Consider the following 17,362-nt stretch of genomic DNA (forward strand, 5'->3'; position numbering starts at 1 on the left):
CATCATCAAATACAGGAGCATTTCGCGCTTCCCAAATATACCACATAAGCCACGGGAAAGTGGCTATCTGAGAACCCGGGTTAGAAGAACCTAAGAAGTGGTCCACATTAGCGTACATAGACTCCGTCGGGAAAGAACCAGGACCGACAGGAACCTAAGCTAAAGCCCACACCTATCGAGCCGGTGGGCACCGGAAAATAGCATGATTAATTGTTTCCTCCTCAGCCCCACACCGTACACACGCTGTATCACACGCAATACCGCGACGCCGCAGATTTGCCGAAACCGAAATACAACCTGTCAAGACCTGCCACATAAAATGTTTAATTTTCGGTGGACAGGAAACACCCCAGACGCCGGCCAACAGAGGAGTTATCTCTGGACCTGCTCGAGAGACCATCATAAGCTGTGATACAGCAAAACGTTCCGTATCGTACCCAGATTTAACTGTATACATTCCTGATTTTGTGTAATGCCAACCCATGGAATCATCTAGGCGACGACTTCCTAAAGGGATAGCCCCTATCAGATCAACATCTTCCGGGGCAAAAAACTCCTTGAGCCTATCCGTACGCCAAGTATTTGTGTGACAATCAATTAAATGAGAGATTTTAAGAGAAGGATCCTTAAGAGGACCCTTGCTGAACGCTGGTCTTGGGGATTGAGACGGCACCCAGGGATCCGTCCATATCGAAATGGACTCCCCCGAACCGACCCGTATAATAAGCCTTTTATTAACCAAAGATCTAACGGAAGTAATGCTTCTCCACCCATAAGATGGAGAATAAGAGCGTATCGGTTCCATAGGATTGGAATTGCGATAGTACCTGCCCTTGAAAACCCGAGCAAACAGTGTATCCGGAGCCTCAATCAGCCGCCACAGTTGCTTTGCCAACAATGCCTAATTAAAAGCATCAACATTCCTAAAACCCAAAACCCCAACTGCTTACTGCAACATAGCTTATCCCAAGCTAACCAGTGCATCCCTCCCCCAGACTGTCCTGAAGTACTCCACCAAAAATTCGCCACTGCACTCGTGAGTTTTGACGTCATTGTTTTCGGTAACCGGAAGCACGACATTACAAAAGTCGGAACCGCCGTGGCGACGGACTTGATCATCAACTCTTTTCCACCTTTGGAGAGAAGTTTCGTCGACCAACCCATCGTTCGTCCCTGAAGACGATCCCGAACAAAAGAGAAAACCTTTGTCTTGGACCCTCTCAGGCTCTCCGGTAACCCTAGATATGATCCCATCCCGCCCAAATTTGAGATCCCCAACACCCCCCTGCATCTCCGTCCGCACATCGTCATCCACCTTATGACCAAATTGGATCGAAGATTTGGCAAAATTTATTTGCTGACCCGAGACAGCCTCATACTGTTTTAAGATATCCAAAATAACACCACATTGAGCCTTATCTACTTTGCAGAAAAATAGACTATCATCTGCAAATAATAGATGTGTAATTGGCGGAGACTTGTTCGCTACTTTAATCCCTGTAATTTGTTTATCCTGTTCTGCCCGCCTAATATTTGCAACTAAGACCTCCGTACAGAAAATAAACAAATAAGGAGACAACAGGTCTCCCTGCCGTAAACCCCTTTCGGGGACAATCCTACCATTGGGTTGGCCATTTAAAAGGACCTTATATTCAACAGAAGTAACACAAAACATAATTATGGAGATACATGTCTCCCCAAAGCCCATCTTCCGTAACAACGCCTCAATAAAACCCCATTCCACCCTATCATACGCCTTGCTCATATCTGTTTTGATCGCCATGAATTTCCCTTTACACGATGGATTTGTTCTTAAACCATGAAACATCTCCTGGGCGATGAGGATGTTATCCGAAATCAAACCAAGTCGTTTGATTTGGAACAAAAGCAGACTGCGTTTCCGAGATAAGCTCAGGTAACACTACTTTTAACCGTTTACACATGATTTTCGAAATAAGCTTATACCCCACATTACACAAACTAATGGGCCGCATCTCCGCCATCCGGGTTGGCTTGGCCACCTTCGAGATCAAGCAGATATGCATCCTATTCAAACTTTTATCAAAAACACCCTCTTCAAAAAACCAATTAACCATGGCCACAAGATTCTCCTTGACCACTCTCCAAGCCTTCTGGAAGAACAAAGCTGTCATTCCATCCGGTCCAGGGGCCTTATCCGGGGACATCAGAAATAAAGCCTTACGGACCTCCGCCTCCGTTTTTGGAGCTGATAAACTCTCATTTACCTCAGCCGTTATTACCCTCTGCACCTCGCGTAAAGCATCCTCAAAATTAGACGGATTAATAGAGGTAAACAAATCCTCAAAATATGATACCGCCATCGTGCAGATATCATCATCCTTCGTTGACCAAACATTATTCCTGTCATAAAGGCCAGTGATCCGATTTCGAGGCCGTCGCTGCTTTGTTTGAGCTTGAAAGTACTTTGTGTTTTTATCCCCCACCTGCATCCAACGGTTACGACTTTTCTGATACCAATAAATTTTCTCATCATTATAGGCGTCACGCAGACGTGTGGTTAAATCAGTAATGACCCCCGATGAAACCGCATCATCCGCTTGAGCCACAGCCAACTGGCGCTTGAGATCCTCAATAGTATCTCGTCGAAACGGAACTTGCTCTTTACGCCAATGAGATATAGCTCGTCGGCAGTTGACAATTTTGTCCACAAAAGATGTCGGACCATCATGATGTTCCCCATTCCAACCCAACGACGATCGAACATAAAAGTTTGTCTTCCTCGCGATCGCTTGGCACCGATATTTACAATAAGCGGGGCGTGATCGGAAGCGATCCTTGGTAAATATTCTGTAACCGTGTCCGGAAACAAATCATGTCAGTCCTCATTACCTAAAGCCCTATCCAAACGACAACGGATTGGTTTTTTATCGCGCCAACCCCTCCAAGACAAACAATCTCCAAGATGCGGAAATTCCAAAAAACCACAATCCCGAATCATCCCATTAAAAGAAAGAAACAAAGAAGCATGACGAAGTTTACCCCCTCTCTTCTCGTGATTCCCTATTAATTCATTGAAATCCCCAATAATAAACCAAAGAGTCGACCGAGCAGAACTGATTCTTAATAATCGTTCCCAAACTAAATCCCGATTTTTAGGAACAGGATCCCGATAAATAAAGGTTAGATGAATTACACGAACATTATAGGCAGCTTCAACATCAATTAAACGGTTGGACTCAAATAAAATTGACACATCAAAAACTTCTTTATTATAAAAGAGAGCCAACCCTCTACTACAACCAATAGGTTCCAAAGTTTTTAAATTTTTATAGCCAAAGTGGTTTACAAATTGTTCCAAAAAAGAAAAAGATTGCTTTGTTTCCTATTAAGTTCTTTTATCGTTTAAGATATTATTATGTTTGGATCTTTGTTAGTATTGGATAATATAACTCAAATTAACAATTTAGTTTTAAAAATCAATAAGTTTAATTAAAATAAAAATTATGTCCGTCCTATTGCACGGGTAGTAATACTAGTTTGCATATGAGAGACGAGCAAAAGGTTCACGCTTTTGGAGATTTTCCCAGTAAGTTTCGTACACATAAGAAAACCTTTTAGGCAACCTTACAGCTCCTCCATAGGTACTAATATCGTTCGTAACAAATTTGAAGAGCAGTGACCCTAGGCACAGATCCAAATGAAATTATGCATATGAATGAGAAGTAAAAGGTTGAAGCAACTAAGTTTCGTACACATAAGAAAACCTTTTATGCAAAAAAAAAAAACAACTATCCATAAGCGGTATCTATGTCTTAAATGGCGAGAGGCGAGGTAAGGCGATGAAGGGCTGGCTTTGCGCCCTGAGCCTAGGCGCACTTCGCTCCGAGCCTTTGATATCTGAGGCGCAACTACACAACAAAACAAAAGGTTAGTTATATTCATTGATCTCTATACCATGTTAGCACCATGTATGAGTCTGAAACCATGTTAGAACCAATAAAATGTGGACTATCATTTGAAGAACAGAGAAAGAGCCAATCCAATAGATAAAACCATAAGCCTGAAACAGAGAATAAAAGAAAAACTATTGTGAGACTTGAGAAGATGAAAGAGCTTAACATGAGATGAGAAGACAAAGAGGTTGTTAAAAAGATTAACATGAAAAGGTTTATGCAAAAGACTTTTTAGGTTATCTAGGAATAGTTGTAGCGGCAATAATGTTCACATGCAATTAATTTTGGAAACATAAAAAGGCAAATAAATAGTATGTTTAACCATAATTACCTTTTTCTTCGTAGGCGCAGCTTTGCGCGAGAGGCACGCTTGATACCAAGGCATCCCGGAGCAAGCGCCTTTGGGCCAACAAGCCCTAAAAATGTAAAACCTCGTCTATATTAGTAAACTTCCAGTGCTTTTTACCTTCACTACAAGAAAACATGGAATTGCCGACTGTAAGTTGCGACTTAAAACACAGTCGCTAAATTTAACGACTGAATTGCGATTGTTTTGCTACTGAATGACTACTAAAATAAAACAGTCGCCTAGTAGACGCTAATTCGAGACTGATGCATAATGTCGCAGTTTAGTCGCCAATTTGCGACTTATTCCGAGACCAATTTGACAGTCGCCAAATGTTGCGACTAAGCAGCTACTCATTAGCGATTGATGTATTTAATTTGGGCCTTAAACCAAATTTGGACCGTAACAAAACGGTGAAAACCCAAATCGATCTCATCTTCATCCCGAGATACCCTAATCCCTCATTTCTCTACATCCGCCGAGAAAATCCTAGATCTCAATTGCTCTCAATCGAGAAAATCCTAGATCTTCATCCATGTCCTAGTATCTCTCGATTTTGATGATCGGAGTAAAGAAAAAAGGAGGAGGAAGAAGAAACCCCTCAAATCGAACCTCTGGAACCTCACAAACGGCGAATCAAAGACCCGCTAATCTTCCCAGCCAGTATGCCTTCACGCCGGCGAACCAGCGAGACCCAGACACTGATTCTTAGGGAATTCCTGTCCCAATCCTCCAGCCTCCAGCGAGACCTACACCTTCTTACAGAGACTATCCACCTCCGACAAATCTGTTCCAGAACTCGAGGAGCTTTCTTGGAACATCCCTTCCAGCGAAGCTTTAATCAGGCATCCTTTTCCTCAACCTCTCGCTTGCGCAACGAATCCACCAGAATTCTCGAGTCAACTTCGAGAGTCTCCTCAACCATCAGTCACGAATCATCATCGACAGTCTCCTCAAGTCTCGAATCTACCTCGACAGTCTCCTCTACCTCGACAATCTCCTCACGTCTCAAATCATCGACCATCCTCTTCTCAACCTGGTCAACCTCGAGCAGCTTCTGCATCACATCACAGTTCTCAAGCGCAAAAATCACATGAGGAAGAAGAAGCTGATTATGAGGATGACGGTGTAAGGCAATCAAATCTCCCAGCTGATGTACTCGCTTCTTTACATGACATGCTTTTCCAACCAGGCCGTGAGTTGTATACCACTGTCCTTTCTCCCTCATTAGAGCGTGGAATCACTTGGTAAGATTATAATTTTTAGTTGATTAGATTGATTAGAATTTTACTTGGATTGATTAGAATTTTTAGGTTTGTTTGTATTTGGAACACTTGTGTTTGTGTTTGATTAGAATTTTAAGAATTTTGTACTTTCGATTTGTTTATGTTTGAAGGTTTGTTTGTGTTTGATTAGAATTTTACTTTTGATTTGTTTGTGTTTGAAGGTTTGGTAAAGACAAGTCATCAATTACCCGAAAGATTACAAAAGTGTTTACAAACAAGTTTGATGGTCCATATTACAGTTGGGGTTGTGTTCCTACTGCAAGAAGAGAAAACTACTTCTTGGAATTCGCGATAAACTTCTACTCCTCTCAATTTGATTTCTGTATTTATAGTTTTTTTTTGGTTTTTTTTATCACTAACACTAGTCTTCTTTTGTAGAAAACACACACCTGGGATCCCTCACTAACCGGTGTGGTTCAAGAAAAGTTCTATACCATTTTTCAAAACCGTATGAAAGACATGGTTTCCAAGGCAGCAGCTCAGCGAGATCAAGTGAAACCGAATTGGATTGAGAAAACTCTTTGGAAAGAAATGTGTGACTATTGGAACACAGAAGAAGCCATGGCAAAGAGTGCAACCACTTCAGCAGCTCGAATGTCTGACCATAATGGTCTTGCCCCTCACAAGCATGTATCCAGGCCAAAGTCTTACTTACAAATCGAACAAGAGATGGTGAGTTACATCATAACCTTTTCATTGTTTAATTACTTGACATCAGATGGTTCCTAACCTTTTAATTTTCTAACATTTCAGGAAGTGGAATTGGGAAGACCGCCAACTCTTCTGAAGTTTTTCTCAGGACTCATACCAAAAAAGATGGTACTTTTGTGGATAAGAAAGCGCAAGCAGTTCATGAGGCATATATATAAGAAAAAAGAGAACCTAAGTTGGCTGATCTGGATAATGATGAGTATTTTTATGGTACTTCACGTCGATTAGAGCTATCTCACGAGGAGGATGATGAGCTCTTTCTTCAGGTAATTTGCTTATTTCTAATAAGCTATTAAGTGTTTCATTGTTAAGTAATTATGTTAACTTTTTCTCTCTATTTTGTTTATGCAGTCTACTTTCATACATGATAGAAGAACATACTTTGGAGTTGGAAGCCTAGGGAGTTACATCAGCGAGAAGCGGAAGTTCCCTGGAAGCTCTTCTGCTTTCACAATCCTCAGACAACAGCTTGAAGAAGCTAACCGCAAAATAGAGAAACAAGCAGCTCTACAAGTAGAGCGTGACACAGAGCGTGACGCAGAGCGTGACGCAGAGCGTGACGCAGAGCGTGACGCAGAGCGTGACGCAGAGCGTGACGCAGAGCGTGACGCAGAGCGTGACGCAGAGCCTTCACAGGTTGCAACTGAGGCTTTATGGGTTGCATCTGAGCAACAAGCAGAGATCTCACACTTGGTAAGCTTCCTCAAGACTAACCCAAACTCTGTCGCCTTCCTCGAGTCTCAAACCAATGACCCAAACCCTGCTGATGTTCAAAGTTAGGTTCCTTCACTATCCCTGCTTCCTTCATGATTATGAAAACTTTTGTAATATTTGCGACTTGTACTCTTGGATGTTTGGATGTTTTCTGGAACTTATGTTGGATGTAAAATTAAACTTATGTCTTTGTTTAATTTCATGTTTGTTATGTTTTAGTTATAGTTTCCATAATCAGTTTTGGTATTACTAAATCAAATAATTCATTTTTACCAGAATTTTTTTTAAAACATGATAGTTAAACAGTCGTAAAACAGTCACCGAAACGTACACAAAACAATAACCAAAACAATCGCAAATGAGTAACCGGATCAGTCGCTAAAGTGTTGCAATTCAGTCGTAACTTTAGCGACTGTTTGGCGAGGGAAGAACAACCAAAATTATCAGTCGCCAATTAGTAGCTCCGTGTCGACTGTTTAGCGACTGATTATTTTAGCAACGCACTGTTCACCGACTACGTATGTCAGTCGCTAATCAGTCGTCACTAAGTAGTTTGCGATTGTATTGTGATTGTTTTTTTAGTCGACAATTCTATGTTTTCTTGTAGTGTTTGTTGTAAAGCCAACACAATGAAGATGTGCATTTTTACCGGATATTACGGTAAACCCTCGATCCTACTATAGATTGAAATCAACCTTCAAATTTTGTATGAACCACAATTGACTTATATTTCGTATCAACGACGACATAAACAATCATATACCATTGCTAGCATCCCTTCGGCAATATCCACATGCATTATAATCAAGTATAGAATGAAGAAAACTATAAACTGAGGAAGCATAAACTGAAAGATGAATTTTCTTTTTGAAAAAAAAAAATTGTTTAGTGGGGAGGTTGTAACTTGGTGATGATCTGATTTACTAGTCATGCGACTTCAATTGAACCTAGCCAAACTGAGTTGGTTAGTTTTATTTTTTTTCAATTAAGATTTTAACAATTCTGCCAAATTAACCAAAACTAATTACGGTTAGGTTTAAAAATTTGTTAATTAGGCTACTGAAGATTTAACCAAAATTATCTGAAATCTTTTGGTACACCTAATGCCATTATCGTTAGCATCTCCAAACTTTGTGTTTCACCTGCCGACGTAGTCTTAAGAACTTATCATAGTTTCATATGTGATGGTTTAACAAGAATGACGACTAAAAGAGAAGATGTTGTTTTGAAGAATATATCGAAGAAGAAAATTGTCGTTGGTCACTGGAAGGGTAGGGCTTCTTTTATTATTGGATTTAAATTTAGTCATTCTAAATAAATGATTTTATGTTATTTGATACCTAGAGAAATTTCTCCTTTTATTATATTAGGTTAGGGCTCTTTTTATTATGAAAATAAGAAGAACGGTTAGGGCTCCTTTTCTTATTATGTTATTTAAATATAAGTTGGGCCAAACACATCAAATCTATTCTATACTATTAATTGGGGAGCACACCTAAAGATAAAAAAAAAACGAGTATGCCATACAATGCCCTCATGTCAAAAAAATCAAAAAACAAGGAAAAAAAAATTAAGGGCAAACTGGTAATCTGATGGTGTAAAAAAACGCGGATCTTAGATCACCCAGATTAACCTTATTCGGATCGTCGCTGGACTATGCGAGTTTCCAAACATGAACTTCTACGAAACCTGTAAGAAAATTAAAAGGATAATTAAAGAGAAAGAATATTATAATTAATCATAATAAGTTGTGTTTTACCGACATTTAGTACCTACCATATCAAATATGTTCGACATTTAAACTCCAAATCCCAAAATCAAATATATTAAAATCCGAAACTTACTTCTTTCTGAAACTAACAAAATCGGACTCTATCATCTCCACAATCAACATTCCAAACTTTTTAAAAATAGACTAATGAAATCCCTAAACATCCTCTATAATAACATATCAAACGGTAACAAATTACGAACTGAAAATCTTTAGTTGATTACATAGAATATTCGACTAATTAATCTTAACACAAACAATGATTTATTTTATTCCTATATCGCAACAAATCAGCTCCATTACTACTATATAACCAAAGAAGATGGCATACACAACCAAACACATCAAACCTAAAGTAACAAACCAGAAAGTCACCTTAATAGTATAGATGGCCGCCAATGATAGTATCACTCAATATCTAGCAATGATGCATTCTATAGAGTGTGATGCCCAACATGGTGAGTTGAAGTGCATACCTGAAAAATCATAACCAACAAGCATCGGTGAGATGAGCGTATAGAGTGATTACTCTTTTTAAAAAATCATATTCAAATACTCACAAATCTTATTACAGGTACAATCATAGCATGTCTCGCGGGTTAAATATTATTATGTGTAAAGCTTTCTAATAACTCATCAATACTTGAGAGCAAACAGAAGCAGGAGTTCTATCTCCAGTTCCCCACGAAGCAAATCAAAGGAGTCGTTGAGATGTTGAGGTAAAGTTATTCTTAAAACCATGATAATATTAAATCAAACATCAACTGAATTTTTCTAATGTATTTCCTGTTTATAGGACTATTTCAATGTATCTAACTATTTCATTGCTGAATATGTATTAATCTGCATTTCATTTAGCATAAAAGTTACAACAACTTATTACTAACCTTTATAACAAAACGAAAACAGATTTTACATGGAATCAAAGTAAAAACGCACTCAAAGAGGGGTAAAGATTTAAGGACTTACAAAGATTTGGCTACAAGATATACAAGGAAGCATGTTTAGAAGTCTATAAGACGAATGATATGGTACTTCTTTAAAAAGAAAATCTAAAATCTTATCTTATTTTTCCATTCTTTAATTGTTTGTATTTGCTTAATTATGTTAGAAAATTATCAATCAATAAACTTTTTTTGTTAGTCTTCATAAAGTTCAAGACTTATTACTTAAACAATTTAAGTTCAATATGAGAGAATAATCATAAATTGTTTAATTAATTGGGTTGAAAGATAAACCTGTATATAGCCAGCATAATCCCAAATTCCTGCAAGGAAAGGGAGTTGTACATGTAATTGGGTTGAAAGATAAGAGGAATGGAGAAGAAACTCGCTGAAGGAAAAATTAGAAAGACCAACAAAGAGGAAGTTTGTTTCATGGAAAATACGAGTAATAGGGAGATGGGAAGTTATGCACCTCTTCTACATGTCTCAAGACCCAAATGAAATCAAAGAGAAAGTGACGATTCCAAAGAGAATTTGGAAACCGTTGAAGAATTTATCGCTGAGGGAGAAAGCAAACTTACCATTAAGCTATGCTGAGGTTGTTTGTAAAAGGAACCAGTCCAAGGGAGAGAAGAACAAGGAAAAATGGTAGAGATGGATAAGAAAAGAGTGTCAAGTTGGCAACTCCAGTAAACACATACCTCGCAAAAATTAATTCAAAGAGCTAAAGTTCAAAATCTACTCAAAATCAAATCAGACAAGAGAAGAAAACAGAGAAATGCAAGAAATTACATGTGTGAAACTCATTAAAAATTGGATGAGAAAGACGAAAAACCAGCTCATGTTGTTGCTGAAAAGAAGGCTAGAGAGAAGATCAATCCCTAAAGAACAAGAGTATGTATATATGATGGAGAAGAGATTAAGAAGCTACAAAGCATGCCAGCGAACAAAACTTCCCTCTGAAGAAGCAATCGACAAGCTGGGTTATTCAAAACGGTCACATGCAGAGGAAGAACTGTTATACTATAGAGGAACGATTCTTCCGATGCTTACTAAAGAAACGTTTCTCACTTTTTTATTTGTTTTATTATTATTTTTTAATTTTTAGTTGAGAATACCTTTAAGAGTAACGATCAGTATAGATGCTCTTATGTACCTGGGAAGACAAATGAGAAGGAAGAAAAATCTGAAATGAGAATCGAATCTGAAGATTCGACGAGATGACCGGAACTCAAAAATCATATTGATTTTAGTAGTATGAGGGAGATGAAGAAGAAATTACCAGTGAGCTTCGCACATGCTGTAAGAGGAACATGTCCATGTATAAGGAAACCGGAGATCTACCAAGAGGATCTAGAAGATATACATTAAGAATATTTACATATATCTCTTATGTATTATTTACATTTACCAGTCTTATCATATATTTACCATTGTGTATAAATACTCATCCTATGTTAATGAATAAACCAAGCCTTTCTAAATTATATCATGGTATCAGAACCTACACACGCTGGCCCATTAATTAATCTAGCCCGGACAGAGGCCCGATCATCCCATTAATTGATGGTCCAAAGGAAGACCCAATTCCATTGAGATAGCTAAATAAAGAGCATTATCTTGAGGGGGCGTGATGGATTGTCGAGATTAATGGCTAGAAGAGCCATTATCTCGAGGGGACGTGTGGAGAAAGATCCCACATTGGAAGATGTGATGGGACTTAAGTAATATATAAAGGGTTAGGGTCAATACACTCATTGTCAATTGGTTTTGAGTTGGAAGCCCACAGTAAAAGCCCAAATTTAACATGGTATCAGAGCAGAAAACTCTTGTGACCTAATTTTTTTTCTACCGGCCACCGTTGCTTGGCTTCAGCAACCTCCGTCTTCGTTCTAAACTCATTAACTTAGCCACCACCGCTGCACTAGCCGGTGTTGCTTCTGCTATCTTCTACTATCAGTTTTCTATTAATTAAATCTAACGGTCTGCCGTCGTTTTCTGTGAAAACCATCGTCGCTGCCGCTTTACTTCTACTTTGCTGCCGCTTCACAAGCCGCCGTACATCTACCTTCTACCTTTTCTACAAGCCGTTGTTGCTTCATCAAAAAAAAAAAAAAAAAAAAAAAGGGCGCGACTACTTGATCTACTGCCGCCTAACAAGTCGTCGCTGCACCGTTGGTTTGTACCGAATTGTTTGTGATGCACGCGTTAGTGCATGGCTCTCTATCTAAAAAAAAAAAAATCAAAGACACGTATCTTTGTGGCTGTGAACATGCATGGCCTCTTACGTAAAGCTTCATGAGATCCATGATCCATGAACTCTTACGATGGTACTTCTACATCACGATACTGATTTGAAGATTTGACTTGAAGACCTCAAGTAATTCATCATCAACTTCGACATATGTTCTACAATTCTACTAGTGTTTTGGTGAACCAAACACATGTGATTTTTTTCTACTACCATGCCGCTGCTGTACAAGCGGCCGCACTTCTACAAAACTACCGCTGCTATACTTTTCTACACCGGCCGCTCCTGTTCATTCACAAGTTGCTACCAATACTATAAAGTTGTCCAATCTCATACGCGACGTATGAGTTTGCGGGAGGGTATAAGGAAACCGGAGATCTACCAAGAGACTCTAGAAGATATACATTAAAAATATTTACATATATCTCTTATGTATTATTTACATTTACCAGTCTTATCATATATTTACCCTTGTGTATAAATACTCATCCTATGTTGATGAATAAACCAAGTCTTTCTAAATTATATCACCATGGCTCAAGAGAACCAAGAGATAAGATCAAGGAACAAAGGGGATCAAATCCCTAACTGGAATTTGGGTATTAATCAAAAGATTCTAGAGGTAGTGTTGGAATCTCATTTGCAGAAGAGATTAGAGAATGAGGAAGAAGTAGTAGATTCAGAGAGTACAAGAGAAGTCAAAGGGGAAGAGAAGACAAAGTTTGTGCCAGAAGTTGTGTAAGGCCCAAATGCGTTTTAGGGTCCGTTGGTTTTGTATAAGACAAAGTTGTAAAGCTTAAGTGAATTAAGTTATTTTGTGACATTAGTATATAAAAGACTTCACTTTAAATTTATAATATGGAGGGCTTCAAGATTATTAAATTAGAAAGTTTAAGTCAAGGTTATTATTATCCTTCTATTTCATCAAGATGTAGGGATATATTATTGCTAAATATATTTTCGTACCATTAATTATTTGTATTTCACTATAATTCTTAGAAACTAATCATTCTCTAAATTTAATTTTCTAAGATGAATAATTATTTTTATTTCACTATAAAAATTATTTCTAATTTAATAATTATCAGATCATTATTATTCATGTTCGATTTTTCTATTTTTTCATAAATATAGTTTTTGGTGTTTATAAAGCTTTATAATTACAAATTGCATTTGTTTTGATAATAATTTGTTCAGCATCTATTGTTGTACTCGCTGATCAACTGGTCTTAGGTTTCTAAGAAACACATCCATTTTGAAACCGCTGAATCACGCTTCAAACTGCAAATGCCCGCTTTCAGAAACTCGCGCAACTGTTGCGTTTAAACCAATCATGCCTTCAAATTTATTTTAAGTTTGTTTTACAAATATCATCTTATACGTACGTGCGGATCCGATTAAAGTTTAAGTTAAATTTGTTACAAATTTTTTAAAACTTCATTCAAATATATATTTTTTAAACATAACTCCGATGTGCGGGTCCATCCCTAATATTTTAATAAAACAAACTCATCTCTTTTTTTTGAAACGCAAAGTTAAAACTTCATCGTCAATCTACAAAACCCTAATATAGCAGAGAAACCTACAACCACCATGGACAAAAAAAGATCTCAAAATCTTAAAACGATAACCGACCAGTTCATTAAAACTATATGAACTCGAACCAAAAACCAAAAAACTTGATTCAATTCCCTTGGTTGAGGTAAAATTCATAGGGCTATGATTTACTGTCTATTTATGTGACTTTCATGATTATACCAATAGATAACAAAAGTTATGAGGGTACTTCTACTGGTTTTTAAAAATATATCCATAGTTTTATAAAAGAGAAGTTAGACGGATCTACCATGAACAGAGGCAAACTTTTTCAGCAATGCCACTTACTAGAACATCTTTTCCCGCCTGCCACACAAGTGTTGTAAGAAGATCATTATGCCCTTCTTCCATCTTAGTCAAAATTAAAGCATTTTAACATTTTTATTTGATTTTGCGTTTTGAGGGAGGTGACATAAAGTTGGAAGAGCAGTTAATTGCTACATCGAGTAAATGAAAAACTTCATCCGGATAAACCAATGGTCGAACGACTCTCTCTTCCCATAATTTCGACTTCCCCAACTGCATCGACTTTTCATCTTCAAAATGTCGTCGTCGCTGCGATTGAGCAGAACGTTTGATTGAGTGCTTCCGAGTGATCAAACCGTGCGATTGAGCGACTGTGAGTGATGGATTTCTTCATCCAGACAATTATATTGACGAATCCTCATGCTCCGCCTCCATCTGCCGTTACAGGCGACGCCCCGGAGACTAGTTCCAGTGTTCAAAAACCTGACACTTGATATGATAGTGAACTGCTTTGCTCTTTTTTGGCCTTATGATGTCGTTTACTTATCCTTTACCCTTGCTTTAATTCATTTCAGTGTAGAGTTAGATGCGACCGTTCTTAGCGATGGAAATTTGGCTGCCGCCATCGTTCATGAATAAATCAGTTGTCTAACACGTCTCCTTTGTTTGGCATTTTCTGTCCATTTAAACAAAACACTTTGTTACACATTGCAGAAAAACCGATATGGTAGACAAGAGCCTGCATCCTATGTTTTGTCCACTAATGTTATTTGCCTTTGTTATATTAGGTAGACCATATCTTTTAGGTCAATTTCGGTTGTTTTCTAACATAAATGTTGTCCACCCTGCATGTAATCTAAGGCAGAAGACCAGATCCAACATCATAGGTACTCGTCCACCATCAATTTTCCCTCATTTATATATGGTCCACCATATCTTACTAACGTTTCCAATTTTAGTCCAGTTCTAACAATGGATGTTGTCCATCATGCAGGTCGTCTCATCCGATGGACTAGATCCAAAATACCAGGTCCTTGTCCACCACTACTAACGACCTCAGTTTTTGTTCTACTGTTTTCTTTTGTAGGTTAACCAAAATAACTTCAAAACCCTATATGTGTGGAAACGGTGGACCAAATACATCATAATAGGCTATTGCCCACAATTATCAGGTTCTTCGGTTGAGTAGTTCATATCACTCGGGTCTGAAGAACTTGTTTATAGTTCTGCACAGGTCTGATGAAGAAGCAGGCACTGAGAATGGTGTGCCTCATGTCATTGACAACCAGCTCTAACATTCAAGGTTTATGTCCATTAGCATTATGTCTTTCCTTCGTTGGATGGATCATATATGTTTGGTCCATTACTAACAGTGTCTCAACTACTCCCTATTGCAAGGTTGGATTCACCATTCCGTCTACAATTGGTAGACATTGCGGGTTGTCAACCATCGACCAAGTTGGATTCACCGGTCTTTCCACAATCGATAGACAACACGGGTTGTCAACCATCGATAGATGGAAATAGAGTTCCTGAAACTTTTTGGACAGAAGCAATCAACACTGCTTGCTACGTGATCAACAGAATGTATATGAGAATAGATTCTGACAAAAATACTTATGAGATATGGAAAGGGAAGAAGCCAAACCTCAGCTATTTTGTATTCTTTGGATGTGTTTGCTACATTCTAAATGACAAGGACCAACTTGGAAAGTTTGATTCTCGAAGTGAAGAAAGTTTTTTCTTAGGCTACTCTCCGAACGATACTACTTATCGGGTTTGGAATAAAAAGAGGCTGAGAATTGAAGAATCGATGAATGTTGTCTTTGATGATGGAAGCATTCCAGTTGTTCATGTTCTGCCAAAAACTGTCAGTCAAGTTTTGAGTGAGAATCCGAGAATTAAAGAACAGACTGCTGATGATACTCACAAACAACAAGATGATGTTGACACAAATGACGAATCAAAGGATGAGACTCGTCCATTTCAAGTACACAAGAATCACTCGGCAAAAGATGTGATTGGAGACATTGATGGTGATAGAAAAACTAGAGGGTTAAAAAGGACTATAAAATGATCGCCTCGTTTGCTTGCTTCGATCTGGTTATATTCTCTTGTTTTGTGTCCATGTTCGAACCAAGAATGTTAAAGAAGCTATAGAGGATCATTTTTGGACTCATTCTATGCAGGAAGAGTTAGAAGACTTTTTTGTCAAGAAGTTTGGAAACTTGTACCTCGTCCTCCGGATGTCAATATAATAACAAAATGGATTTTCAAAAACAAGAGCGATGAAGAGGGAAATATCACAAGGAACAAAGCTCGACTAGTTGCACAAGGATACACGGTTTGGAACAAAGCCCAGAGTACTTATGCTTTTAATCTGATAAAACGGTTTGGAATGTGTTCCAGCAAGGCTGCTAGAACACCCCTGAGCACATCAAAGTCATTATCTAAGGATGAATCAGATCATATGGTTGATGCTACACAATATCGATGTATGATTAGAAGCTTACTTTATCTAACTGTTACTCGTCCAGACCTATGTTTCAGTGTTGGACTATGTGCACGTTATCAAGCTAATCCAAAGCTGTCTCACTTAGTTGCAGTGAAGCGAATTATAAGATATGTGAAAGGTACTATAAACTATGGTCTCCACTACACAGAGGAAACAAATCAAAGTCTCGTCGGTTACTATGATGCTGACTAAGGAGGTGCTCTAGATGATCGAAAAAGCACAACAAATGGAAGTTTCTTCCTTGGAAACAACCTTATCTCATGGCATAGCAAGAAGCAGAATTGTGTCTCATTGGAAGTTGTATATTGCTCTTGGAAGTTCCTGCACCCAGCTGGTATGGATGCGACAAATGGCATCAGATTATGGTATGTATATCCCTACACCTCTCTTGATTCTATGTGATAATAAAAGTACAATAGATCTATCTAAGAATCCTGTTCAGCATTCTAGAACTAAGCACATTGATATTAGGCATCATTTTGTTTGAGAACTAGTTGAATAATAACAAGTTATTACTGAGTATATATCTATAGAACTTCAACTTGCTATATTATCACCAAGCCCTTGGACCGTAACATGTGCACATGCAAAAGTCTATGGGTGTATGTGAACTCTAACCATATTCCTTTTGAGTGTATATGCTGAGACATGGGGAGGCTGTATAGTGTTTTGTTTTTTTCTTCTTAAATCAACCGAGAAGGTTTCTGGACTGTTGAACCATCCATCAAGAGAAATAGCTACTCTCCATGGTTTAGAATTGCTGAGTGGGTGACATGTGTGACAGGCAACGTGTGGAGAATGCGTAGGATGTAGTAGAGTGCATAAAGGAACAGCAAGAAGCGCTTTACGGCATAAGATGAAGCATGTGCTTGTCTAAAACTCGAGGGACAAAGGAGAAATCTTGTCACTAACTCGAAAGAACAAAGGAGAAATCTTGTTCAATCCATGGGAGGAGTCAACATAACAAAAAAAAACAACAAAATGGAAGAACATCAAAAAGGAAGAACATCATCAATACATTTATATTGACTGCAAGGAAACTCTTAC

At 38.2% G+C, this 17,362-nt stretch overlaps 1 protein-coding gene and 1 long non-coding RNA gene across 3 annotated transcripts; both read right to left on the bottom strand.

Moving 5' to 3' along the window:
• Positions 1-172: 172 nt before the first annotated feature.
• Positions 173-1,783, bottom strand: LOC109127304 (uncharacterized). The gene is made up of 2 exons (XM_087472455.1): positions 977-1,783; positions 173-901 (listed from the first exon to the last, which is right to left on the bottom strand). Exons 1-2 carry the CDS (start codon positions 1,781-1,783, stop codon positions 173-175), a joined length of 1,536 nt encoding a protein of 511 aa, XP_087328581.1.
• A 6,689-nt stretch (positions 1,784-8,472) lies between these two features.
• LOC147934062 (uncharacterized) lies at positions 8,473-10,831 on the bottom strand. 2 transcript variants are annotated; one of them, XR_015570947.1, is made up of 4 exons: positions 10,289-10,830; positions 10,002-10,030; positions 9,139-9,239; positions 8,473-8,681 (listed from the first exon to the last, which is right to left on the bottom strand). It is a non-coding gene; the product is annotated as an uncharacterized LOC147934062 (long non-coding RNA). The 2 variants fall into 2 exon arrangements; XR_015570946.1 differs by lacking the exon at positions 8,473-8,681 and having other exon boundaries at positions 9,094-9,239; positions 10,289-10,831.
• Between the last annotated feature and the right edge of the window lie 6,531 nt (positions 10,832-17,362).

This window comes from Camelina sativa, chromosome 11 (genome assembly GCF_030686135.1).
Source record: "Camelina sativa cultivar CO46 ecotype springtype chromosome 11, ASM3068613v1".
Classification (NCBI taxonomy): domain Eukaryota; kingdom Viridiplantae; phylum Streptophyta; class Magnoliopsida; order Brassicales; family Brassicaceae; genus Camelina; species Camelina sativa.